The following is a 22,137-nucleotide window of genomic DNA, read 5'->3' on the forward strand; positions in this document are numbered from 1 at the left end:
TTTCCACTCTGAGCAGACCTGTTAACAATCTGTGTAACTCATTTAACGCAGCCAATAGTGAACTCTTCCAATCACTTAAGGATTACAATCCAATTAACACAAGATGCCAGATGATATGGCACTAAAAAAATTGTCAATATGTCAACATTGTCAAAATCTTGCATTATGTGCAATCAATATTCAAGTCCTCACTAAAGAATAGAAATAGCCCTGGAAAGGTAGGTAACTGGTTTCTTCGATGCATTGTAGTAATTAGATATTGCAAATGGACAAAATGTCAGATATTTCTTCATTCTCATGGGAATTTACAGTCATCAAGTCTTTTAAAAATGCACCTGGGGTGTTGAATTAGAAGCCCAGTCCATTCCTATATATTTTAGATAAAATGTCTTCAAATACTCCTGACTGTAGTTTGGTTGCATTCAATATATGTTGTATTGGTTTTCATGTGTTTGGGAAAAAAAAGTCTCTGAACTTCTGTTGTAATTTTAAGTTGCAGATGTGATTTGTTCAAATTTCATTCATAAAACGTAATTTTTTATAAAGCTTAACTCCTCACTCTGTCAACGTACTGCTTTATTTTTTTCTGAACCAACTTTTAAAGCACAAATCTTAGTTAAACTTGTCTTTCAGTCATTATCTTTGAGATGGAAAGCTCACCATTTGGCATTTATGATCACAGCCTTGTGTCATGCCACTTTGACAACAGTATTTTTGAGTATTGACTACCCAATGAATTTTGTTTTTACTGTGAATGTTAGGTATTTGCAGTGGATTCTGAAACTTAGTCATTTTTGGTTACTCAGAATATGGTATTATTCTCCAACAAAGCCTGAAACCAATAGAAGAATTTTTTTTATCGAGTTTGCCTCTTCTAAAAAGTAAACTTTTAACGTGATCTTGTCCATTAGAACTTATCATTTTGTCAGGTTGGGCATTCAGTTTTATGGTGAATCCAAGTATTTTGTGGTTTGTTGTACGACTAATTGGCTGCCTCTAATTGTATATGTAGTATTAGACCTTGTCTTTTCACACCCTCAACTTTTGAGACTTCAGGCTTTAACTAGTCATAAGTTATATGTAATTACTGTTTGATCATTTAAATCCAATAATAATTGCAATAAATACAATCGACTTAATTTGAGGAAGCCCTGAAAGAAATCTGAAATAATAGCTGCTTTCTCATATTGTTCTTAGAAAGTATTTGGCCTCTCTCCAGCTTTAGTGAAGTTGTACCTGAAGCCTCCAGGAACTTACAGGGGTGGTTTTGCACCCTCATTCTTGACAGTCTTGGAACACTGAAGTGCTATGTTGCCCTCTGGTGCTGATGTTTTGGTATTTTCCTCATTTCACTAACTTTTTAACATAAACACAGCCTTAAAAAAGTGTTTAAGGGCAAGGCTACCACTAGGTGGTACACCGCGCACACGCAGAATTGGAACATTCTGTCAATGCAGTGTGGTCTGGGGCTGGAGCAGGGCACCAAGATTGGAGGACTTTAGATTAAATTCCCTACAGTGGGGGGAGGCCCTTTGACCCAACAAGTCCACACTGACCTTCCAAAGAGCAACCTACCCACCAGACCCATTCCCTCGCTGACTAATGTACCTAACACTATGGGCAATTTAGCATGGCCAATTCACCTAACCTGCACATTTTTGGACTGTGGGAGGAAACCAGAGCACCCAGAGGAAATTCACGCAGACACAGGCAGAACGTGCATACTCCACACAGACAGTTGAACCCGGGTCCCTGGTGCTGTGAGGCAGCAGTGCTAACCACTGAGCCACCATGCCACCCTATGTGCAGATTTAACTTATTTTGAGATCAGTCACATATTCAATTAGCAATCACTTTGGACAGCAAACTTCAATATGCTGGCTTCAAATATAACAAAAAAGGAAGATATGCTAAATATTTCTGAATTACTGATCAGACCCCAGCTAGAGTATTATCACTGTGTCACATACAGGGGCAAACTGACAATTCTGCTCATACACAAACAGCTCCCATTCCCCTTTTTTAATAATATATTGCACTGAGAGCATACACTTTGCTTTATAAAATGTGAAAAATTTCACTTTGTTTTTTTTGTGTCCATTATAACTGAGAAGTTCTTAAGTTTAATTTTGTCTCGTCTTGGGCAAAAGAGTGATCGTGTTGTTGAGTTGACATTCAAGCCCACAGTTTGAAGCAAGCAGAATTAGTCAAACAGCTGTTGAAAGTACATGGATCTAGGTTTTACCTAAAGAGCAACCACGCTGGATCGTTAAGCACCCTGGGTTACAGTAGCCCACCAGACTCCAGGCTTGCACCTAAATATTGGTGAGTTGGGAAGGGTTTGGGAGTCTACAAATTCAAAACCAACAAAAGAGATTGGTAAGAACAAGACAGGCAAGCATTGTGGGGAGAATATGATAATCCTATGTTTGAGAAGTCAGTAGTAGGTTTTCACTTGCCACACCATGATTTTCTTTGCAGTGGAAAATTGTTTGTCTATTTTCCCAATAAAGGAAGTAACTTAAGAACTGTTAGTAAACTGCTTTCTTGAGTGAAGCAAAGTGATTATTTTATAAACTGTAATTGATATGAATTATGAAAACTAGTGACTTGTACAACCATATACTGTAACAGTTATGTGCTCTAAAATAGTTTTCACTCCAATTGAAAATGTGCCATCAATAAATGTCATTCGTGTGTCTTTTTCCACAATGTTCAGATTATTTTTAACCCTTTTAAAAATCTGTTCTGTGTTTTCCACTATAATTGTGTAAGCTTTTCAGTGTGTGTAAAAATATTCTTGCATCCTTTTATTTCCTTTTTAGTGAAATTGATATGCCAGGGTAATTTTGTTGCATTTCCAAGACAAGTTCTCAGGGTGCTGATTTGCCTTGTACTAAAAATAGTTCAATGGTTATCCGTACATATCGTCAACATTTTCGTAACTTCATGTGCAAATAAGTCAGAGCCAAGCTTGTGACTAATGACATTGATCCTCTTTTGCTGCAAGTATATTAAATAATGCTTTTCATTGACTTTTCTTTCAAAACAAATGGGGAAAAAGGTATTAATTTTTTATGATTTTACAAGATTTTGAGGTCAAAGCAGTTTATAGATCTTAAATTATGGATGTGTTGTGCAATTTTGTTTGACTCAGCGCTTTTTAAAAAAAATTATGATATTAAAAGCAATCGTGGCATTTATATAATTTAGTTTCACTTTATAGAACTATACTGTGCTGGGTGGATTCATAGGCCATCCAAAGACTTGACTAAATCTTCTGTTTTGAGCTAATTTAATTTGCACAGTTGTTAGTGTTGGATGTTATTCAGAAGTTTCGGCATTTAGCTTAACTGATAAGTTACCAAGTGAAGTAACAAAGTATTCATGGTGCATTTCTTTATGGTATGGTGAAATTATTTTGCAGGCCGGACAATGCAGTGCCAGGCGATGTTTTGGTACTAACAAAACCACTTGGAACTCAGGTAGCAGTTGCTGTGCACCAGTGGCTTGATATAGTAAGTAATTTCGGCATTTATAATGGTGCAGTATTTAACTAAATTGTTTCTACCTGTAATCACCAAAAAAAATGAGTATTTGAGTAATGCTCAAAATTCAATTGAAAACTGTATGCTTGTCCCTTGATTCTTAATTCTTATGATTGTATTGATGGAAACTCTAGTCGTGCCATTAGATGATCCTTCACATGTTTAGTTTCTTTGTAACTTAAAAAGTTTTACATTTGTACACTTATTTCTCATTGGCTATTTGAAAAGCGATACGTTTTGGTTGATGGCATTCTGGTAGTTGAATTTCCATATTATATGTAGACATGAGTAATTTTAGGACTTTTAATCCCTGACATGTAGAGTTGCCTGATTTGCAGTGCTCATAGCAAATTCAGCCATGCTTTGCATTTGATTACCATCCATTAAACAATTCCTGATCAATAGCATTTGTTGCCAGGAGTGCACATTTCTAAACCTATTTCTAATTTACAGAAGTATTTTCTGTATAATTCTACATTAATTATAATTTTATATTATCTGTACCATATTTTTGCTAACAGCCAGAAAAATGGAATAAGATTAAGCTTGTTGTCACTCAAGAAGATGTGGAGTTGGCCTACCAGGAAGCAATGATGAACATGGCACGATTAAACAGAACCGGTATGCCCAAAGTGATTTGTTTCATCGTTGATAATTAATGCTGTAAGAATATCTAAATAATTTGTCCTTATTTTAAAAAAGTCTCATTGTCATTTCGAATGTACACTAGATTTTATAATATTATAAAAATGCTGATGATGCTGGTCATCTTTTATAAATAGATGGCTGTTCTGTGATATTCTATCTGAAGTACAGAAGTTGTTGCCTAACTCTGTGTCATCCTCTGTAGAATAAGACTCTCCACTCCCCCCTCTCCCAACCACAAATTTTCTGAGTAATATGAGAATGTAGGAAGGTTATTTAAGTTCATTTACATCTTTGGTTATTAATGTCATCACTGAGTTAAGTCAAATACTAATCATCCTCCCTCCATTAATAGATTTGCTGAATTGAGCAGGCAAACTTTTTTTTTATATAGATATTTTTATTAGAAATTTAACATTTTAACAAATTTACAAAAATAAACAAAACTCTCAAGTACAAACATTGATATACAAATAAATCTTAAATATACAATAACCGAAATTTAACAAAAGAAAAATACCGAGAGAGAAAAAACAAAACTCAATTAACTACTAATCTAACCTACAATTAGCCAGACTGTATAATTGAGTCACTTACATTTTTTTCAAATAAGAGAAAGTGAGAGGAAAAAAGAAGTGGGGGAGAGAAAACAAAAACCCCAGCGGTTAACATAGAAGTTGGATAGTGAAATACATGCTCGGAATATGTTAACATCATATATAACAAAACCCATATTCTTGCGGGATTCCTCTCCCAAGGGGCCCCGGACTAGCCATGTTGTAATCTCAATTAAATAAAAGCCCTTGTTAGGATAGCCAAAATATCTATATAAAAGGGCTGCCATATTTTTTGAAATAATTCGGTCTTTTGGTGCATCATACTTATAAGGAAGTCAAGGGGAATACATTCCATAATTAATCTGTGCCAATTTGAAAATCCAGGGGGGCCTTCAGCCACCCAGTTTACCAAAATATTTTTCCTTGTACGGAAAGAGAGAACAGAAAATAGTCCCTTCCTATTTGACATACCAGGTGCACCACTTAACCGACTGATCAACCATAATCATCCGGGTAAATCCGAGACCCCTCGGGAGGGGAAATCCTATCCAAAATATCCCGAGCATAGAGCATATAAAATTCACAAAAATAAAGGTTCTCTAATACACTCACAACAGTATAATAAAAAAACAGTATTTCTAAATAATAAAAAAAATTTAAGTGGAGATTATCCCCCTTGTTCCCAGGGGGTATCACTTCTTTTCCAACGGTCCATCGTATCCTCTCCCAACCAGTGCCCTACCCTTGACCCAGGCGCTCCTTAATGGGATGAGGAGAATTCGGATATAATACAGAGCTAGAGTTAACAGTGAGCACCCTAACCCCCCCACCCACACCTGGGTATATTTGGTAATATTAATACCATGTATAAACATATATAACTATAAAATTACAACTTCAACAAATAATAATTAAATATAATAATATAAAATAGCAAGGGAAAATAACCCCGATCCTAGAGACACAAGTAAAATAGAATAAGGTAACCACTTCTCCCCACCAACATTAACATGCGCGCACACACACACGCGCACACACACACACACACACACACACACACACACATATAATAATAAAATAAAACAACCCTAAGGGGGGGGGAGAAAATCATTAAATAGAGACCATATAAATAATTCCTCCCCCCCCCCCCCCCCCCCAACAAGATAATATTAAACAGTAAGATAAGAAAAAGGAAAAAAAGGGGGGGGATATAAACCAGAGTGGGGGAAAGGCAAACCAACATTCATTGTCTCTTACGATTTATCTAAGAGAGTCCAAAAATTCCTTAACCTTTTCTGGAGATCCGAAATTATACACGGATCCTTCATGGTTAAAACATAACGTCGCTGGGTAGTGTAAGGCATACTGAATATTTAAGTCCCTTAAACACTTCTTCGCCTCATTGAACGCCTTCCTCTTTCGAACCAGAGCTGGGGAAAAGTCCTGAAATAACATGATCGTGGATCCTTTATAGATCATGGCTTGGGAATCTTTTCCAAGAGAGAAGTATCTGCCTCTCCCTATAGCTCTGCAGCCGGAACAGGACCGGGCGGGGGCGCTGGTTTGAGCTGGGCCCGCGTATCGCGACCCGGTAGGCCCATTCTACCCATACCTGGCCTGATCCAGCCTCCAGATTTAAAAGCTGTGGCATCCACTGTTCGAGGAACTCTGTAAGCTGGCCTTCCTGTTCCCGTTCGGGAAGGCCCAGCAAACGAATATTTTTTCGGCGACCTCGATTATCAAGGACGTCAATGTAATTCTCTAAGGTCCGGACTCTCGAGTGAAAGGCTGTTTCTAATGGCGTTTTACTGGCCTCACCACTAATATCCCTTGTATTAGGTGATGCATAGCATGGGTTTAAACTTAAGTGAATGGGGAATTAATAAGTTTGCAGTTGGAAAAATTGGACATGTTGGTAATAAGAAAGCTGTAACCTGCAAGGGAATATCAACAGACTACAAAGGTGGGCACATTAGTGGCACAGGTATTCCCCACTATCCAAAAGTAGAGTATTCCCAGGAAACCTTTTGTAAGCCCGAAAATGATGTAAAGCAATGGTGCATGATTTATATGAGGAAAATTTTGCTGTTTTTCCTAAGTGAAAATCCTCTTCAGATTTGCGAAAATAGTTACTATTGTAGGTCTTTCATAAAAGCGAAATTGTGAAAAGTGAACATTCAAAAAGCAGGGGATATCTGTCAATGAAATTCAACCAGGAAAAGTCCCGTCCCTTTTACAAGTCCACTGATGACACCACTATAGTCAGTCGAATCACAGATGGTGATGAAACAGACTACAGATGGGATGTGGAAGACCTGGAAAAATAGTTCACGGAAAACAACGTAGCTCTCAATGCCGGCAAAACCAAGGAACTCATTATTGACTTTCGGCGGGGTGTTACTCATGCTCCCCTAGACATTAACAGCACAGAAGTGGAATGAGTGGAGAGTGTCAAGCTCCTGAGAGTGGTCATCCACAACAAGCCACTTTGAACTCTTCATTTGGACGCACTGGTTACAAAGGCCCAACAACATCTCTTCTTCCTTGTGCAGCTGAGGAAATTTGACATGGCGGCGAATATCCTTGCCATCTTTTATAGGTGTGCCATCTGTCTGGATGTATCACTACCTGGTATGGCAACTGTACCATTCAAGATCGGAGACGGTTACAGAGAGTGGTGAACTTGCCCCAGACATTCAAAGGCCAACTTCCCACCTATAGAATCCATCTACCAGGCCCGCTGTTAAAGGCTGCCAGCATTCTCAAAGATCCATCCCACCCTGACAATAACCTCTACCATCGATAACCTCGACCATTGGAGAGAAGGTACAGAAGCTCACCAGCTGGTTTAGAAACAGTTTCTACCCTACTGTTGTTCAAATACTGAATGGACTCTCGAAACTCTTAACATTTGCCTGTGCCGGTGTTTTTTTCTGCCACTGTCTACCTACTATTTATTTAACTCTGTGATCTGCCTTTATTGCTCCCAAGACAAAGCTTTTCACTGTGCTTTGGCACACATAACAATCAATTAAATTCAATTCAAGTATGAATGTGTAATGCATTTGGAGAGGGCAAGCAAGGTAAAGAAATTCACAATAAACAGCAGGAAAATGTGTCTGCATACTGGAGAGGAAGGTAGCCAAACAGCTAGAAAAAGTGTCAGGAATGAGGTGCTTTATTTTAATAATTGAGGCGGGGAAGGTTATGCTAGAATTACATCACCATGGGCCAAGCCACAGCTAAAGTACTGTGTACAGTCTGGTCACTGCATCGCAGGAAGTATGTGATTGTACTAGAGAGGAGATTAATGAGGATGTGCCAGTTATGGAGAATTTTAGTTACAAGGAAAGATTAAATTGGATAGGTAAATGTTCTCTCTAAACCACATTGCCACGCAGCAATCTCAATCTCTCATTTTCTCTCCTCCTTCACTCCACTCACTCCACGACAATGTTCCACTATCCCTTCTCATCAGGGGAGGTGTGATGGCTTGGTGAAATCATCACTAGACTCATGAAATTCAGCTAATGTTCTTGGGACCTGTGTTTGAAAATATGTCATTGCAGATGCTGGAATTTTAAATCAGTAAATTTGATGATAAAATCTGCAATGAAGAATCTACTGCTGACCATGCAACCATTGCTGGTTGTCGGGAAGGAAATCTGCCATCCTTATTTTGTCTGGTCTACTTCTGGCTCTCAACTCACAGCAATGTAATTGACTCAGCTACACTCTGAAATGACCCAGCAAGCCACTCAGTTCAAGAACATCTAGGGGTGGGTAATAAATGCCAGTGACGCCGCATGACCCATGAGTGAAATTTTTAAAACATTGTTTTCCTCCTCCTCTCTGCAACCTTCACCTTGTGAATGACACCATTTGGTTGTATGTTTACCATTGCCATATTAAATGGTTTTGTCTGCTCTTCATTTCACTGTTGCTCATTGATCATATCTTGTTTGTTTTCAGAAGATTGAGGCAATATTCTTTTGAAATCTGTCATTGATGTTTTTTTTCTATTATTTAGTTTATCATTTTTTGAAAATATATGTTGGAGACTTGACATCCTGATTCATTGAAAGCCAATAGAAATCCTTTATCTCCAAGAATATTCTTTCCTCGTATCCTGATACTGTTTATTCTTAATAAAAACAGAAATTGCTGGAAAAGCTCAGCATGTCTGGCAGCGTCTGTGAAGAGAAATAGTGTTAATGTTTCAGGCCTAGTGATCCTTCATTAGAAGTGATGGTAGCTAGGAAAATGTCAGTTTTTACGCAGAAGATAGGGTAGGGGAAGGGAGTAAGGAGTAAACGAAAGATGGGGATAGAGCCCAAAGAGAGACAAAAAGAGATGGACAGTCAAAGGAGTGGGTAACAATCTGTCTGACAGGGTGAATAGCTGTTAATGGGATGTGCGTTGTAGCAGAAAATATGATCACAAGTCAGTATGTGGATCTACCCACTAGAGAAGGTGTAAAACTTGACCTACTCTTGGGAAATAAGGCAGGGCAGGTGACTGAGGTGTCAGTGGGGGGAACACTTTGGGGCCAGCGACCATAATTCTGTTCGTTTTAAAATAGTGATCAAAAAGGATAGACCAAATCTAAAAGTAGAAGTTCTAAATTGGAGAAAGGCTAATTTTGATGGTATTAGGCTCGAACTTTCGAAAGCTGTTTGGAGGCAGATGTTTGCAGGTAAGGGAATGGCTGGAAAATGGGAAGTCTTCAGAAATGAGATAACAAGAATCCAGAGCAAGTATATTCCTGTCAGGGTGAAAGGGAAGGCTGGTAGGTATAGGGAATGCTGGATGACTAAAGACATTGAGGGTTTGGTTAAGAAAAAGAAGGAAGCATATGTCAGATATAGGCAGGGTAGATCGAGTGCATCTTTAGAAGAGTATAAAGGAAGTAGGAGTATACTTAAGAGGGAAGTTAGGAGGGCGAAAAGGGGACATGAGATAGCGTTGGTAAATAGAATTAAGGAGAATCCAAAGGTATTAAGGATAAAAGGGTAACGAGGGAGAGAATAGGGCCCCTCAAAGATCAGCAAGGCTGCCTTTGTGTGGAGCCACAGAAAATGGGGGAGATACTAAATGAATATTTTGCATCGGTATTTATTGTGGAAAAGGATATAGAAGATATAGTGTAAGGAAGTACATGGTGATCCTTGCAAAATGTCCAGATTACAGAGGAAGAAGTGCTGGATGTCTTGAAACGGTTAAAGGTGGATAAGTCCCCAGGGCCTGATCAGGTGTACCCAAGAATTCTGTGGGAAGCTAGAGAAGTATTTGTATCATCAATAGTCACAGGTGAGGTGCCGGAAGAATGCAGGTTGGCAAACGTGGTGCCACTGTTTAAGGATGGTAAAGACAAGTCAGGGAACTATAAACTGGTCAGCCTGACCTCGGCAGTGGGAAAGCTGTTGGAGGGAATCCTGATGTACATGTATTTGGAAAGGCAAGGACTGATTAGGGATAGTCAACATGGCTTTATGCATGGGAAAGCCTGTCTCACAAACTTGGATGAGTTTTTTGAAGAAGTAACAAAGAGGATTGATGAGGGCAGAGCAGTAGATGTGATCTATATGAACTTCAGTAAGGCGTTCGACAAGGTTCCCCATGGGAGACTGATTAGCAAGGTTAGATCTCATGGAATACAGGGAGAACCAGCCATTTGGATACAGAACTGGCTCAAACGTAGAAGACAGAGGGTGGGGGTGGAGGGTTGGTTTTCAGACTGGAGGCCTGTGACCAGTGGAGTGCCACAAGGATCGGTGCTGGGTCCTCTACTTTTTGTCATTTACATAAATGATTTGGATGCGAGCATAAAAGATACAGTTAGTAAGTTTGCAGGTGATACCAAAATTCAAGGTGTCGTGGACAGCGAAGAAGGTTAGGAGAAAGTGAGGACTGCAGATGCTGGAGATAAGAGCTGAAAATGTGTTGCCAGAAAAGCACAGGTCAGGCAGCATCCAAAGAGCAGGAGAATCTGAAGAAGGGCTCATGTGGGCGGCACGGTGGCACAGTGGTTAGCACTGCTGTCTCACAGCGCCAGAGACACGGGTTCAATTCCCGACTCAGGTGACTGACTGTGTGGAGTTTGCACGTTCTCTCCGTGTCTGCGTGGGTTTCCTCCGGGTGCTCCGGTTTCCTCCCACTGTCCAAAGATGTGTGGGTCAGGTGAATTGGCCATGCTAAATTGCCTGTAGTGTTAGGTGAAGGGGTAAATGTAGGGGTATGGGTGGGCTGCGCGTCGGCGGGTTGGTGTGGACTTGTTGGGCCGAAGGGCCTGTTTCCACACTAAGTAATCTAATCTAATCTAAATGCCTGAAACGTCGATTCTCCTGCTCTTTGGATGCTGCCTGACCTGCTGTGCTTTTCCAGCAACACATTTTCAGCGAAGAAGGTTACGTCTGATTACAACAGGATCTGGACCAATGGGCTGAGAAGTGGCAGATGAAGTTTAATTCAGATAAATGCAAGGTGCTGCATTTTGGGAAAGCAAATCTTAGCAGGACATATACACTTAATGGTAAGGTCCTAGGGAATGTTGCTGAATAAAGAGACCTTGGAGTGCATGTTCATAGCTCCTTGAAAGTGGGGTCACAAGTAGATAGGATAGTGAAGGTGGTGTTTGGTATGCTTTCCTTTATTGGTCAGAGTATTGACTACCAGAGTTGGGAGGTCATGTTGCGGCTGTACAGGATATTGGTCAGACCACTGTTGGAATATTGCGTGCAATTCTGGTCTCCTTCCTATCGGAAAGATGTTGTGAAATTTGGAGAGATGTTGCCAGGGTTGGAGGATTTGAGCTATAGGGAGAGGCTGAACAGGCTGGGCTGTTTTCCCTGGAGCTTCAGAGGCTGAGGGGTGACCTTATAGAGGTTTTCAAAATCATGAGGAGCATGGATACGATAAATAGACAAAGTCTTTTTCCTCGGGTGTGCGGAGTCCAGAACTAGAGGGCATAGGTTTAGGGTGAGAGGGGAAAGCTATAAAAGACACCTAAGGAGCAACTTTTTCACGCAAAGGGTGGTGTGTGTATGGAATGAGCTGCCAGAGGATGTGGTGGTGGCTAGTACAATTGCAACATTTTAAGAGGCATTTGGGTGGGTTTGTGAATAGGAAGGGCTTGGATGGACATGGGCCGGGTGCTGGTAGGTGGGGCTAGATTGGGTTGGGATATCTGCTCGGCGTTGACAGGTTGGACCGAAGGGTCTGTTTCCATGCTGTACATCTTTGACTCTACCTGGTGTGTGGGGAAGAGGATGGGAGCTGGGACATAAGAGAGCTCAAGTCTTGAAGTTGATATTGAGTCATGAAGACTGCAGGATCCCCAAGTGAAAAATGGGGTGTTTTTCTTCCAGCTTTTGTTGAGCTTTGCTGGAGCACTGCGGCAAGCCTGAGACAGAGATATTGGCCAAGTAACAGGATCGTGTGCTGAAGTAGCAGGCAACTGGAATCTCCACCTCATTTCTGCTGGCAGAACATAGATGTTCCATAAAATGATCACCTGGTCTGTGCTGTGTTTCCCCAATGTAGAGGAGACCACATTGTGTCCAGTGAATGCAATAAACAGGATTTATGGTCCAATTTTTTTTATTCTTGTCCACCAACATTAATTTCACTAATATCTGGTGTTTGGCCAGCTATTTGCTAAAACTAATTTCCATAGTGATGTCACATTCCTTTTTGACTGCCTCCTGCTCAGACTCACCCCACGTGGCTTCCAACTCCAGTTTCATCCCTCGTGCTTTGAATCCATTCAGGATCACCGATATCTCCACGATGTTCAACGCTGCAGACAGATGTTCTTGCTGCATCCTGAGATCCACACCCAGTGCCATGCATCGTCAGAACATCACATCACATCACATCACATTGGCTCAAGGCTGCACTACTCCCCAGTTCCATTTCATCCCCAGCTCATTCGATGTGCTAAGAAGAAACTCACAATGTAATCTCTACAGTGGGGAGATGAAGCATAGATGGGGTGACTGTTTGGCAGAACACCGATGTCATACCCACAGAAGTGACCCTGAGCTTCCTGCTGCCTGCCCCTTCAACACACCATTCTGTTCCCTGGCCAGTATGTCTGTCTCAGGCTTGCTGCAGTGCTGCAGTAAAGCTCAGCATTAGCTCGAAGAAAAACATCTGACTTTCTGCTTGGGGACCTTGCAGCATTCAGGAATCAATATCTAGTTCACTTGAACTCTTAAGTCTCAGCCCCCACATTACACACCAGGCCTTGTGACAACATTTAAAAATCAAACAACACCAGGTTATAATCCAACAAATTTATTTGGAAGCACTAGCTTTTGGAGCGCTGCTTTTACAATCATTTGATGAAGCTAGTGCTTCCAAATAAACCTTTTGGACTATAACCTGGTGTTGTTTGATTTTGAACTTTGTCCACCTCAGTCCAACACTGGTATCTCCAAATTGTGATCACATTGCCTGCTATTACACGCAATCCGTTGTCAGCCACTAACAATCCCCATTAGCAGCTATTCACCCTCCCAAGATCGCTATCCACTCCTTTGTCTGGCCAGCTGTTTTTCTGTCTCTTTGAGCTCTATCCCACCTATCGTTTACTCCTTACTCACTGTCCCTCCAACCCTGCCTTCTGAATAATAACTGACATTTAGCATCACTTCTGAGGAAGGGTCCCTCTACCCAAAATGTTAACTCAGGTTTCTCTTTGCAGATGCTGCCAGACCTACTGAACTTATCCAGAAATGTTTTCTTTTCTGATTTACAGCATCCGCATTCTTTTAATTTTACTTAGTGCTCAATTTTGTTAGGCTGCTGTTTGCTGGAACTGTGGCCCACCAGTATCTCCACTAGATGACGATACTGGAAAATTTCTTTATCTAACAGACACCTGTTTCAATAGGTTTAATTCCAAAGTAATACCATCATCCAGTTGTTGATTACATCTTTATTGCGGGATCTCTAAAAATCTCAGTTCCTAATGAAAATGTTTTTGCTGCATTCTCCATGTTGGCTGCTGGTTCTTACTGATTATTACTCCGTGACTATGAAATTACATTAAATTACTTAGTGTGGAAACAGGTCTTCGGCCCAACAAGTCCACACCGACCTGCCGAAGTGCGACCCACCCAAACCCATTCCCCTATATTTACCCCTGCCCCTAACACTACGGGCAATTTAGCATGGCTTATTCACCTAACCTGTACATTTTTGGACTGTGGGAGGAAACCAGAACACCCGGAGGAAACCCACGCAGACACGGGCAGAATGTGCAAACTCCACACAGACAGTCACCTGAGGCGGGAATTGAACCCAGGTCTCTGGTGCTGTGAGGCAGCAGTGCTAACCACTGTGCCACCGTGCCACCCATGTTATATAGGAGAAAGTGAGGACTACAGATGAATTTGAATTGAATTTATTGTCACGTGTACCAAGGCACAGTGAAAAGCTTTGTCTTGCAAGCAATACAGGCAGATCAGAGTTAGGTAGCATAGATAAGTAAATAATAGGTAAACAGTGGCAAAAAAAGAACACAGGTACAGGCGAATGTTAAGAGTTTGAGAGTCCATTCAGTATTCAAACAACAGGAGGATAGAAACTGTTACGAAACCGACTGGTGCGTGTGTTCAGGCTTCTGTATCTCCTCTCCGATAGTAGAGGTTGTAAAAAAGCATTGCCAGGGTGGGATGGATCTTTGAAAATGCTGGCAGCTTTTCCTTGACAGTGGGTCTGGTAGGTGGATTCTACAGATGGGAGGTTGGCCTTTGTGATTGTCTGGTCCATGTTCACCATTCTCTCTAACCGTCTCCGATCTTGAATGGTACAGTTGCCATACCAGGTAGTGGTACATCCAGAAAGAATGTTCTCTGTGGCGCACCTGTAAAAGTTGGCAAGGGTATTCGCCATCATGTCAAATTTCTTGAGGAGGAAGAGACGTTGTTGGGCCTTTATAACCAGTGCATGCACGTAAAGAGTCCAAGACCTTGACACACTCCACTCGTTCCACCTTTGCACTGTTAATGTGTAGGGGAGCACGAGTAACATCCCGCCAAAAATCAATAATGAGTTTGTTGGTTTTACCGGCATTAAGAGCTATGTTGTTCTCCCTGCACCATTTTTCCAGGTCTTCCACATCCCATCTGTAGTCTGTTTCATTGCCATCTGAGATTTGACCGACTATGGTGATGTCATCAGCGAACTTGTAAATGGCATTAGTCTGGTATTTGGTGACAGTCGTGGGTATACAGGGAGTACATTCGAAGGCGGAGTACGCACCCCTGGGGATGCTCATGTTAGTGAGGATGCAATATTGTCCCCAATCTTCACTCTGGCTTGTGCGTCTGGAAGCTGAGGATCTAGTTGCAGAGAATGGGGCTAAGTCCGAGATCAACGAGGCGAAAGTAGGACTGCAGATGCTGGACATCAGAGACAAGATTAGTGTGTTTCTGGAAAAGCACAGCAGGACAGGCAGCATCGGAGGAGCAGGAAAATTGACGTTTTGGGCAGGAGCCCTTCATCAGGAATGAGGCTGGGAACCTCTGGGGTGGAGAGAGAGATGTGGGAGGGGGGTGGTGCTGAGGAGAAGGTAGCTAAGAGTGCAACAGGTGGTTGGAGGTGGAGATAAAGGTAGATTAGATTATTTACAGTGTGGAAACAGGCCCTTCGGCCCAACAAGTCCACCCCGACCCGCCAAAGCGCAACCCACCCATACCCCTACATTTACCCCTTACCTAACACTACGGGCAATTTTAGCATGGCCAATTCACCTGACCCGCACATCTTTGGACTGTGGGAGGAAACCGGAGCACCCGGAGGAAACCCACGCAGACACGGTGAGAACGTGCAAACTCCACACAGTCAGTTGCCTGAGTCGGGAATTGAACCCAGGTTTCTGGCGCTGTGAGGCAGCAGTGCTAACCACTGTGCCACCATGCCGCCAACTAGGTGATTAGATCAGAGAGGAGGGTGAAGCAGATAGGTGGGAAGGAAGGTTGGCAAGTAGGACAGGTCGCGAGGATAGTGCTGAGCTGGAAAGTTGGAACTGGGATAAGTTGGGGGCAGGAGAAGTGGGGAAACTGAAGTCCACGTTGATGCCCTGGGGTTGAAGTATTCCGAGACGGAAGATGAGGCATACTTCCTCCAGGTGTTGGGCAGTGAGGGAGTGGCAGTGGAGGAGCCCCAGGGCCTGCATATCCTCAGGAGTTGGGGGGCGTGGGGAGAAGAGTTGAAATCTTTGGCCATGGGGCGATGGGATTGATGGTGAAGGTGTCCTGGAGGGGCATGGATAGTGTAAATAGACCAGGTCTTTTCCCTGGGATGGAAGAGTCCAGAACTAGAGTGCATAGGTTTAAGGTGAAAGCAGAAAAATTTAAAAGGAACCTAAGGGGCAACATTTGCACGCAGTGTGGTGCATGTATGGAATTAGCTGCTAGAGGAAGTGGTGGATTTGCAACATTTAAAAGGCATCTAGATGGGTATATGAATAGGAAGGGTTTGGAGGGATATGGGGCAAATGCTGGCAAATAGGACTAGATTAGGTTCGGATATCTGTACGAGTTGGACCAAAGGATCTGTTTCCTTGCTGTACATCTCTTATGACTCTAATAAGATTTTGCAACTGAGCACTAAAATGCACAGTTTAACCTGCGGTTTCTAATTAAAGAAACTAGGAAACAAACTACACTTTTTCTTTTTCTTCAGTTATTTTTGTTGAGCACATTTTATACATCTGTTGCAGGCAACTGCCACTATGACTGAGATTAGCTCAATTGATTATGAACATCTATCAGACTTATAATTTTTCTCCATTTGTGTAGTTTGGTGCCAGATGTTTAACTGCTAAAGACATCTTGACCAACTGATCCAGTCATCAATTAGATCTATTGTAATAACAGTGACTGTTTATTTTAAGTCTTGAACACTGCTTTCTCTATAAATATGGAGATTTTGCTACAGCTCCGCAGCTTGTCTGAATTGAAGATTTCCATATAATTATAAAAACAATCCCTTTTCAAATTATGGTTCATAAATTTCAAATCATTTGAAAGTTTCTGAAACTAAGCAGATGTGACTTCAGGGGATTGTTTTCAACTACATTTTTTTAATGTTCCTATTCGTGATTGCTCATTGCTTAACTAGAGGATGGAGAGCTTTTAGCCACCAGTTAGGATGGATATAAGTTTCAAAGACATTGAATCTTAAGCTTTCTCATGTGACATTTATGAACTAATGTTAATACTTATATCTAATATCAATTCCTGATTCCCTTGTACAAAAGTTCACATATAGCTACAAAAGCTACAGCATATCCGCAAACAAGTTGTGATATATGCTGCTTAATGTATTAATGTCTATCTAAGGTCTGGATCAGAAATTAGCTAGCTGAAAGAAGACAGCGGGTGGTGGTTAATGGGAAAGGTTCATCCTGGAGTTCAGTTACAAGTGGTGAACCGCAAGGATCTGTTCTGGGTCCACTGCTGTTAATCATTTTTATAAATGACCTGGATGAGGGTATAGGAGGATTGGTTAGTAAATTACTACTGTCAATACAGTTGTGGAAACTACCAAAGAATGTTGTTGGTTACAGAGGGACATAGCTAAGCTGCAGAGCTGGACTGAGAGGTGGCAAATGGAGTTTAGTACAGAAAAGTGTGAGGTTTTTCACTTTGGAAAGAGTAACAGGAATGCAGAGTATTGGGCGAATGTGAGATTCTTGGTAGTGTAGATGAGCAGAGAGACCTGTGTCTGTGTACATAAATCCCTCAAAGTTGCCACCCAGGTTGGTAGGGCTGTAAAGAAGGCTTTTATGTGTTAGCTTTTATTAGTAGAGACATCAAGTTTTGGAACCATGAGGTCATGCTGTAACTGTACAAAACTCTGGTGTGGCCGCACCTGGAGTATTGTGTACAGTTCTGGTCACCACATTATAGGAAGAATGAGGAAACTTTGGAAAGGTTTCAGAAGGCATTTACTAGGAGGTTGCCTGGTATAGAGGGAAGGTCTTATGAGGAAAGACTGAGGGACTTGAGGCTGTTTTTGTTAGAGAGAAGGAGGTTGAGAGGTGATTTAATTGAGACATAGAAGATAATCAGAGGATTAGATTGGGTGGAGAGGAAGTCTTTTTCTTTGGATGGTGATGGCTAGCACAAAGGGACATAGCTTTAAATTGAGAGTGATAGATACAGGACAGATGTCAGAGGTAGTTTCTTTACTCTAGTAGTAGGGGCCTGCAACAGTAGTAGACTCGCCAACTTTACGGGCATTTAAATGGTCATTAGATAGACATATGGATGAGAATGGAGTAGTGTAGGTTAGATGGGCTTCACATTGGTTCCACAGGTCGGCGCAACATCAAGGGCCAAAGGGCTTGTACTGTGCTGTAATATTCTATGTTCTAATTTTCTGCTTTGCAGCTGCTGGCCTTATGCACACTTTCAATGCACATGCAGCCACGGATATTACAGGCTTTGGGATTCTTGGACATGCTCAGAACCTGGCAAAACAGCAACGAAATGAAGTGTCATTTGTGATCCATAACCTTCCTGTCCTTGCGAAGATGGCAGCAGTGAGCAAAGCATGTGGGAATATGTTTGGATTGATGCATGGCACTTGCCCTGAAACATCAGGTAACTTCTATGAATAGTATTTTGAAAATGGCAACAAGCAGCTCGGTTTTGTGCAGAAATGCAGTACTTGTGTAATTATTGAACATTGTGTTCTACCTAAGTCAGTACTGTACTGGAAACTGCTTTTTCGGAGTTGCCTGTCCATTTGAAGGTGCTCACACTTGCTGAATTATAATTTGGTTGTTGCTGACTGTCTCCTAATATTTTGTCCATATAAGCACTCTTTACATTTTGAGCTTGAAGCAATGTGAGTGCCATTCATTTCCGGGGCTTTGCACTTGAGCCCAGCACTACCCTCTTTCATGTTTGCGTTTGGCAAGCTACCCAGTTGAAATATCTAAATGGTGAGTGTGAGTAGGAATCTTGTTTAATTGGAAGCACTAGCTTTCGGAGCGCTTCTCCTTGATGAAGGAGTAGCGCTCTGAAAGCTAGTGCTTCCAATTAAACCTGTTGGACTATAACCTGGTGTTGTGATTTTTAAACTTTGTACACCCCAGTCCAACGCCGGCGTATCCAAAGCAGGAATCTTGACAGTTTCGTGATAGCCCCATCAATAATGATTTAGGTACTGCGAGCCCCTTTCAATGGCCCTATAATTACATGGGCAGATACTCATTCAGTTTTCGCTGTCACCGTGTTCTGAAGGTTGACTTGTGAAACATTTCTATTTGCAGGAGGCCTTTTGATCTGTCTTCCACGGGAACAAGCAGCTCGGTTTTGTGCAGAAATAAAATCACCAAAATATGGCGAAGGATATCAGGCGTGGATAATTGGGATTGTGGAGAAGGGCAATCGTAGTGCCAGGATCATTGACAAACCACGGATCATCGAAGTAGCTCCAACAATTGCAACACAAAACGTTAATCCAACTCCTGGTGCCACGTCTTAAAAGAAAAAATGCACATAGAAAAGGTGACTTGTTGCAGTTCTGATGCCATCCCAAGCAACTTTGTAAATTTAACTTGTCTGCCTTGTGTTGGCCTTTTGGCAGATCATGCGTGGATATAAAAAAAAATCCATTGCCCTGTTTTTCTGTTACATTAACTGAAGATGCACCTAATACTAAGGCAGCTTCTAAGTTGAGAACTTAATATCCAATACTGTTGATTCATTTTGAATCTTTAGACACTTACTGTCTGTGCCGCATAGGCTCTCTTAAAGTGCTTCACATAGAGCACACCTTACCAACAGCAGTGCAGCAGCATTTCATTTGTCTGATCACTATATTAGATGAAAACTACTTGTCAGCAAATTTGTTGCCTTGAAAGCTTTTCAGAAAGAGTTACAGTTGTTATAACGATTAATGGAATGCAGCAGTTTGCATGATTTCATTTGGTCTTTGGTTTGTAATGTTTTTTCACATTGTTAAGATGTATTGTTAGTGTTGACTTTACTCAGTTGATCTGTCTGTAAAAATGAGTAGGTCCTCTGTGCTATATTCGCATGGCCAGCACTTCACTTGGAAAAGAAATGTTTCTTTCCAGTATGGTAAATCTTAAACAATAATGTTATCATGGTATGTTTTCTATTATTTTGTAGCAAACACGTGTTAGTTTACACTGTGGTTCGCTGTTTTATCATGCAGAAAATGTTACAGACCAAACGAAAGGCTACTGTAAAATACTCTAAGATTGAAGCTCAGAATGAACTACACTATGACTTTTTAAAAATATAATAATCAATTATGTTGACATTATGTGCTGTGGTTATTAGTGTTTAATACATTTTATATTTTGTAAAGTGATATCTGCATCTGCTTTTCTATAAATACAAATAATCTTTAGCATAATGCTGCTTAGCTTTTATTTTTAATTATACTCTATCAATTCTCGACTAGTCTGTTTTAATGTGATTTATATCGCCGATGTCACATCTTGAAGTTTAACATAATAGTCTAATGAATATTTGAAATGATTCCTCCTTTCCGCACAGTTCCTGTCAGCATCCACCTTGTTGTATGTTATTTTGTTAGTGTAAACATGCCTTTGTTTTGATTTTCATATATGTTAAAAGTGTATAAATTTTTTTTAGGATTTTGCTTCTTGGGGTCTTTTTCCTGCTTTCTCCGCCTCCTTTTTTGTAATTTCCACCCCCACCCACCCACTCCTTCCTGATAGTTTTCACATAGCACAATAACCCTGTTCATTAAATCGGAAATTTGTTGAAATTGTTGTTGATTTCATTTTTCCCATTTCCGAATACTCCTGCATTGTTATTTTGCTTAATTTGTTCTTGAGGTGGTTTTCAGTGATGCGATGAGATAAAAAAACTGTGACTTAGGGCTGATTCAGAATTCCACATGCAGCTTTTTCACCATAGGAGTTTGTTTGTTCTAATGTGCGCTAACTTCATAGCGAAGTACATATTATGTCTGTGTCTGCGTTTGTGCATCTGTGTTTGAGAACTTGGGCGCTTAAGGAATTGCATATTTTAATTTGTTTTTAAATAGTTCTCTTCAAATAGAAAGGTATTGCTGTCTCTGACATCATGAAAAACTTCAGTTACTATCCTACCCTGGTCAACTGAAAGTGTGTTTATAATAGTACAAGTTTATTCCATCTGTTTACAAAACTATTGCTTTTTCTCAAAGAAATAGTTTGCCTTCTGATCGCAACAATAGGTACCATTCAGGACTTTTAACAAGTCATAATGGACAAACTACTAGCAGAACAAATCATTTAACAGCCAAATGGAAAAGAACTGTTGGAGGATAAACGCATGACAAATGTGTGAATCAAGTTCTTCATTTTTTTTTGTGCATGAGGTGTTGATAAATTTAGTTTATTCAGCAACCTCTGCACCTTTCTCGCATTTTCAGGTCAATTACATCTCTGAAAAGACCCACATGGTGGATGACAAGTGTTTCCAGTGATTTCCATTTTTATTTTATGTTACTGAGTAGCAGTGTCAAATGACGCTGAACCATGATTGTGGGACAGACAGTTTGTTTTTTCTCCATTTGGTGCAATGCTAACATTTCAGGTACAAACCCTAACTAATTCTGTTCAAGCATCATAACTTGAATGTTTGCTTGTTTTTTCTCACTTTTCCACAGATTCTACCTTACCTGTTGTTTCCAACAATTTAAATTTTAATTTCCAATTTCCGGCATCTGTGATATTCTGCTTTTAAGGAATGATGTTCTGCCTTCTAGCATAACCCACTTAATGACTTAATCATGATATCAGATCTGTTGGGAATTAGTTAAATTTTTCTGAATCATTGAGTTGACTTTATTCGTGATTTACTTTTTTAAAAACCTGTGCGTTAACAGAACTGTTGTCTTTTTCTGGTTAACTTTTCATGCGTTAGAACTGTTTTCAAATTTTACATTTTTTTTATTGCTTGTTTTTCTCAAGTGCCAGTTTGCGGCTCCCCGGTACCACTTAATGTCTTTAAGCTCACCAACTTGTTCAAGAAATTTAATTTTGTTTTTTTTGCAGTTGCGGTGGCCAAATCTATTGAATATCTGTGATTTAAGCCTGACGTCTAAACAGCATTTCAGTAAACTCAAGGAATGAAATGATTACTACCATACATTTTTAAAGTAAATGTGCAAAGAAGTTGGTATGGCTCATCTTTATTGAGATCTTCAAATCCAGTTGAGGACTGCAATAGACTGAGTACTGTCTCATTTGTTTAGCTTTTAAAGGAGAGAATCATGAACCTGGGAATTGTAAAGACCGTTTGCCTTAAAATCAGTGCTGGGGGAAAATGCCCAAGAACATTCTAGAGAATGCTATACATGTTTGTCTAAGTCTTGTAAAG

The 22,137-nt window shown here is 40.7% G+C and overlaps 1 protein-coding gene across 2 annotated transcripts in view; it reads left to right on the forward strand.

The window, feature by feature from the left end:
• The window catches only part of sephs1 (selenophosphate synthetase 1), a 59,660-nt gene extending 39,124 nt beyond the window's left edge, over nucleotides 1–20,536 (forward strand). For both annotated transcript variants that reach the window (XM_060842618.1, XM_060842619.1), the window contains 4 exons: nucleotides 3,428–3,518; nucleotides 4,070–4,169; nucleotides 18,157–18,369; nucleotides 19,044–20,536. In XM_060842618.1, the coding sequence (XP_060698601.1) occupies nucleotides 3,428–3,518; nucleotides 4,070–4,169; nucleotides 18,157–18,369; nucleotides 19,044–19,258 (619 nt within the window). In that variant the 3' untranslated portion in view covers nucleotides 19,259–20,536. The remainder of the gene's footprint in view (nucleotides 1–3,427; nucleotides 3,519–4,069; nucleotides 4,170–18,156; nucleotides 18,370–19,043) is intronic.
• The last annotated feature ends 1,601 nt before the right edge of the window (nucleotides 20,537–22,137 follow it).

Source organism: Hemiscyllium ocellatum, chromosome 23 (assembly GCF_020745735.1).
Source record: "Hemiscyllium ocellatum isolate sHemOce1 chromosome 23, sHemOce1.pat.X.cur, whole genome shotgun sequence".
Taxonomy (NCBI): domain Eukaryota; kingdom Metazoa; phylum Chordata; class Chondrichthyes; order Orectolobiformes; family Hemiscylliidae; genus Hemiscyllium; species Hemiscyllium ocellatum.